The sequence below is a fragment of the Fringilla coelebs genome (assembly GCF_963513975.1).
Source record: "Fringilla coelebs genome assembly, chromosome: 16".
Classification (NCBI taxonomy): Eukaryota; Metazoa; Chordata; class Aves; order Passeriformes; family Fringillidae; genus Fringilla; species Fringilla coelebs.
The window spans coordinates 8,501,905-8,507,904 of record NC_140042.1 but is presented as its reverse complement, the minus strand read 5'-3'; the positions used below and the strand labels follow the sequence as shown (position 1 = coordinate 8,507,904).

Here is a 6,000-nt window from a genome sequence, read left to right as displayed (position 1 = left end):
CAACTCCTTTGACTTTAGTTCTGTCCATCCACATAAGGGAGAACCTGAATTTTATAACCCACTTGGAGAGTAGCCTGATGTAAAATGAGTACCTGGCAAATAATCTTGGTTTTGTCTATGAAAAGAAAATATGAAAGAGTGCATATCCATGGTACAGGATACCTGAGCGGTGAAGAACATTCATGTAAACCATAGAATGACTGAATTGCAGAACATGAAGTTAATGGTGGTTCTGTGGTTCGAAAAAAATCAAAATACACTTCCTCTACCTTTTAAGTCTAGCAATATACCAGTGTTTAAAACCAAAAAGCAATGCTTTGGGAACTTGTTGCAGAACAGGCAGTGACCTCTAGTCTGAGATAGTGAAATTCTCAAGGAGCAATTCCTTACCCTGTTTTTCTCTTTCAGATTTGATGCTTAGACTAGTAAGACTGCCAGACTCCCAGGGAAAAGGTCTAAATCCTGCACATGCACTAAAGGATTTAGGAGTCTTGTGTTGTTCTGGTAGTGATGGAAGGAAAAAAAAAAAGAAAGACTTTGTCACTTCAGGAAAGAAGCCCAGTCTTCAGAAGACATTGCTACTGCAGATTACTCATTAAACGCTCTCATGGCCTATTTCCAACCTTTTCTATTCCTAAGGCACATTCCTTAGGTACTGTGATTTTTTTGATATCATAGGAATATACACAAATTTGCTATTTGTTCTATATTCTTCACAGATTTTAAGACTGAGTATATTAGAGATACCCATTCTTAGACAAATCAGTTCACTCACCTTTTTCCCCTTCATCTTATCATGCATATCCAAAATCTAAATTTTGGTGTGATAAGGACTTGACTGTTTTTGAGAAAATGCTAATCTTCACTCTGAAATAACTTAGTCTTCCAGTGATTACAGAATGTGCTTCGAAGCTGCCTATGAGTCAGGCTGTGAGTTGGAGTTCAGATAAGCCTGCAGTGTTTGTTCACCAGATGGACCATAAGCTCTGCAAAGTAGAGCAAAGGATATTGCTTATTAACACTGCTCCCAACTTCACTTATTTCTTTGTACAAAGTCTGGTTACTTGATGCAATTTTAGACTGTATTTACACTGTTAGGAGGAGGAAACAATTTTTTTATAACAGGATAGGCAAATCTAGCAAAGTAGATCAGACTAAAATGGAACTGAGTATGGTTCCTTTATTACATCATTTTAAGTAAGCAAGATTGATACCCTCCATTTCTCAAACACACCCACACTGAATTTACATACCTGTGCAGTGGCAAAAAAGTATTTAAATCAATTATGTCTTGGGATTTTAGAGCAAATTAGCCCAATCACAGTCGTTACCTGTGCTTAAAACACCATCTCTTTGACAGTTATGTGCAACCAACATAATACTTATATAAGACTCAAATCTGGTTTTTCTCTCACATACTTTATGCTAGATACTAATTCTCACCTAACATGGGGAATTTTGAGAGTGGTAACTCTCTTAAGTGTCTTCTGTGTAACCTGATTAAATATCTTCTGATGCAACACAGATCAATCAAACTGCCATTATTCATAAATGTTATAATAAGAGAATTAATTTAACAGTTTTATGCAATTTCTGATTTTATTTTATTCTTTGGATTGGTACAGTTTATTTCTTCAGTTTCTGTGATTTTTTTTTTTCCATCTTCATATTCTCAAGATGCTCAGCCTTGCCCTTTCCCCTTTTTAGTCTGAATCAGCACAAGAAAAAAGCAAGTTATTAGTTATATTCTCTTCCTTCTATTTGGCTATTTTCCTTAGCTCAGAAAAAGGATGTTTTGAACAGTTAGTGATCATTGGTTATACCACAATTTCAAAAATGAATGCCATACCTACTACAATGTCCTTTCCAGATTTTACATGCCTCTAAATATGGGGAAAGGAGGATGTCAAAGGAGGAGGAGTCTGCTCCTCTCTCTGCTCTGCTTTTTCTGTCAGTGCAGAAATGTCTCATGCTGGGACTCCCACCCATACACAGGGCTGATTTTACACTGATCTTTATGGCCTATAAATTATTGTGGTTTGGATACAAATCTTCTCTCCAGAAGGGCTTTCAGTAGGACATGTGTGAGACTGAGCATGCACTGCTGTTCCTCACTGCCCTATCAGTCACAGTAATTGTATACAGAGATTAGGAACACCCAGAGACATTTTCCAGTATATATGTTACCCCATAAAATCTGGAGGAAATTTTCCAATAGGTCATAAAATTTTGAGAACCATGGATCACAAGTTCATCACAATTACTGCTGTGCTCCTTTCATAGAAAGCAGTGTTGCCCTGTGCTGAAGTATTGCCTGCCTTGGGTGTTGCTGTTAGGGCTTTTAGCCATTTCAGGGTATCCATGGGAATGAGTCTCCTATTTCCCAATGAGGCATGCAGGATTGGAATCAGGTCCTGAGGTTCTTGAGAGCGCTTGCACATTTGGCCTGTTCAGAGTCTGTTTCTTTTCTGGCACCATGAGCACCTCCTGCCATCTACAAGGCTGCAGGGAGCAATCATTTACTAGGACCATGACTTCCTTTTTAAGAGAAAAGCATTTAATCTCAAATAGAAGATGCTTTTATCTTATATTTGTCACCAAATTTGCTTGACTGTGTTTACAATGCCCAATTATTTGATAGTTCGGAATAAAAATTATCTATCATTTTCCCAAGCTGTGCAGAACCTTTCAGAATATTCAAGAACAATTTGAGCCTTTTTCATTTCTTTGTTCTAACAGCTCACTTCACTATACTGTGGGACCAGCAAATCTGATGCATGTGCAACTGGTGTGGAAGCCTGACACTGTCAAAATTTGCTATCACGGGCTCTCTGCCACCACCCCAGCTGGCAAAAATGGGACACGGTTCCACGGCATGAATGGAAGGTCAGCCAGACGATGCTCTGCTGTCACACAGGAGGAGCCTTTCTGGGCTGACTTTCCTGGAAGTTACTAATGATGTATTTTGACCTCTCTGTTCTAGAGACGCCTCGCAGTCAGCGATACTCAGAGAGCGGCACTCCTTGAAACTGACACGTGCTTCATCTGCTGGTGAAATGTTGCAACGAAAGATACCTCCTGTAAAATTTTATTTGTAACCTCACTGGATCATTAGGAAAATTCCCTTAATAAAGGATGCTCCTGAATCTTATTACTTGTTTCATTTTCTTCAGATCAGAAACTAAAGCCCTTTCAATGGAAACAAAATCCCACTGGTCTGTGCAAATCCTACCTGGCTGTCATTTTAAAAAGCAACTGTTTTACCGGGAGATAATATTTTTTTACCTTTGGATTTGGTTTGTAAAGTGGAATTAGGCTTAGAAAAAGAAGCACTGTGCAGGCAGATTAAAAAAAACCCTCCCTACTTCAGTCCTATCATCAGATAATGAGATCTTTCAGATTAGAAAGCCAATATCAGTATGGGAGAAAAAGACAAGCGAACTCGTCCGTTACGGTCACTTTTTCAGACGCTGGGCATTCAGTTGCAGTCGCCTCGTGCCTGCAGACCTCCCCGGGCCGTGCAGGTGTTGCACCTTGCTCTCGCTCTCAATCCGCTCAGGTGAGATGATGCCAGCGACCTTTTTGCTTCAGAAGAAAAAAAACCCAAAAAAGCCTGAACATCACCTTAGCCTTGGGGACTGTGTGCCCTTTTTGCCGGTGACCGGTGCGCCGGCGGGGGCTGCGGCCCGCCAGGTGCCGCGGCGCGGCGTGAGGCCGCGCTCCCTCAGAAGATGGCAGTCACCGCCCGCCGCCGCCGGCCGCCCCCTCCCCTCCGCCCGCCCGCCGGGAGCCGCCGCCGCCCCGCCCCGGCCCCTTCCCCTCACGCAGCGCCGGGGCCCGCCGAGCCCCCGCACCGCTCCTCCTCCGCCTCCAGCCCACCCTCCTCCTCATCCTCCTCCTTCTTCCTCTTCCTCCGCCAACCCCACCCCTGGCCCCGGGCCGGCCCGGCCGCGGGCTGCCGCGCCGCCAGGGCTCCCCGCCGGCTTCCCCCATCCCCACGCGCCGCGAACACCTCCTCCTCCTTCCCCCCCTCCCTCCTTCCCCACCTCCGCCCTCCTCCTGCTGACGTCTGGCTCTGCCCGGCTGAAAACTCGGTGCCGCGGCGGATGCGGCGGCTCTCGGGAGCGCGGCGGCGGCAGCAGCGAAGATGGTGGTGGCTCCGTGCGCCCGGCGGCTGGCGCGGCGCTCCCGCTCGGCGCTGGTGGCGGCGCTCACCGTGCTGCTCCTGCAGACCCTCCTCGTCTGGAATTTCTCCTCCCTCGACGCCGGCGAGGAGCAGCGCGGCGGCCGCGAGAAGCGAGACCGCGGCGGGGAGCAGCGGGGGCAGCCGCAGCGGCGCGGACCCGCCGCCCCGCACGGCAAGGCGCTGGTAGGCGGGGAGCGGGAGCGGCGGTGTCTCACGGCGTCTGGCGGCACTTCTGCCGGGACTGCGGCGCGGGGAAGTTGGGGAAGTCGCCCCGGGGCTCGCGTTCCCGCAGCCCGCGTGGGCGCCTTCCGCAGGTGCCGCGGTGCGGGGCCGGTCCTGTCCCGGTCCGGCGGGAGCGCCCGGGGGGCCGCGGTGCGGAGGCAGAAAATGCATCCGTGGGATCCTCTCCCTTCCCGAGAGAGGCACCCCTCGTCCCGTTCCCCGCGCTGCCTGCCGCGGGCATCCCAGCATCCCCGAACTTCGCGGGAGAGCCGCCCGCCCTACACCGTCCTGGGGGTTTGTTTTAGTGCTACTTTGCTTTTTCCGCGCGGAAAAGCGCACGGGCGCCGTTCTTTATTGCACAGCTCTAACAGGCCCGGGAGGTGACGGGCAGTGAAATGTAATGCAATCGTTTTATCGACCGCTGACAACTCGGGGACACTGAAACTGTGCCCACACAGGATGAGGACCTTGTCTTTTATCTCATTCTTTTGCAAACTCTCCGCTTTTCATTCAAATGTCTCAGGCCTGAAACCAGAAGGGGTTGCAAATCTGGCTCTATTGCCAGTTGAGTTTTCTATTTTTGAATTTTCTATTTTTGAGTTTTCTATTTTTGAATATTCTATTAGGCATCTGAAAAAGAAAATTAACAGTGTTCTTGCAAACCTCGGAGATGTAACACCAGTGTTAGTATTCTCCAGCTCAGGAGAAGCTTCCTTTGGTTTTCATTTTATTCTTTCAGCAGTAGGCTTGCGTTAAGTTCCTGATGCCTTGGAAGTGCATGCTTAGTTTTGTCAGTTTCTGTATTTTTGTTTACATCCTCAAGAGCGAAAGCAAGAACTTGGGGCTCAGAGGTGACTTACCCTTGTAAATTACAGTGAGTGGTTTGGCCTGAAAAGGCTGCAAAGAGCTGAGCTCCCAGCACACGGGTACTCCATCACCAATGTTTGGGACAACTTGTAGTACAGACCCATCCACCGAGTGCAGATCCTGCTCTGCTTTCTAGATGTGAAAACTAAAATTCTAGTTTACTGAATTCAGTTTTTGTTTCTACACATACTCTTATCTTGGTATTTGCTGTGTTCATAAATGTAGCTATTTAGGGTCCACTATTTTTCCTCCATCACCTTGCCCTCTGCCTTTTTTCCTGTCCATCAAGTCTTTTATGCTTTCATCTCTCAGCCTTCTCCAGCTTTTTCCTTCCTGATCTCTCCACTGTGGGTTATCGAGGTTGGCAGAGGCTGTTACCTGGGCAGGCAGGGGGCCGGGAGAGGGCAGGCTGCACCTGGAGCTTCAGCCCCGCTTCCCAGCTCCCCCACTTTCTAGGAAATGATCCTCTTCTGTGGGCTCGGGGCTATGTTGGAGCATGTACTCCAAACAGTTGTCCTACAAGTGTCCTGGCACAGTGTCCAGTTTGCCCTGGATGTGCTGGAAGGGGTGCTGGGTTCGGGTTGAGAGCTCATTGTTTCCGTGCTGGCCGCGCGCAGACACCCAATATGAGTGTTTTGATGCTGGCAGTTATGAATCACGCCTTTTGCAAACAGTTTTGATCAAAGACCTAAAGATGGAGCACTGGGGTTCTGAATGGAAAACAT

The 6,000-nt window shown here is 47.6% G+C and overlaps 1 protein-coding gene across 1 annotated transcript in view; it reads left to right on the top strand.

The window, feature by feature from the left end:
• Positions 1 to 4,147: 4,147 nt before the first annotated feature.
• Positions 4,148 to 6,000, top strand: part of XYLT1 (xylosyltransferase 1) — a gene marked incomplete at both ends in the record, with an annotated part of 321,569 nt that continues 319,716 nt past the window's right edge. The window contains one exon of the mRNA XM_084216617.1: positions 4,148 to 4,369. Within this exon, the coding sequence (XP_084072743.1) occupies positions 4,148 to 4,369 (222 nt within the window). The remainder of the gene's footprint in view (positions 4,370 to 6,000) is intronic.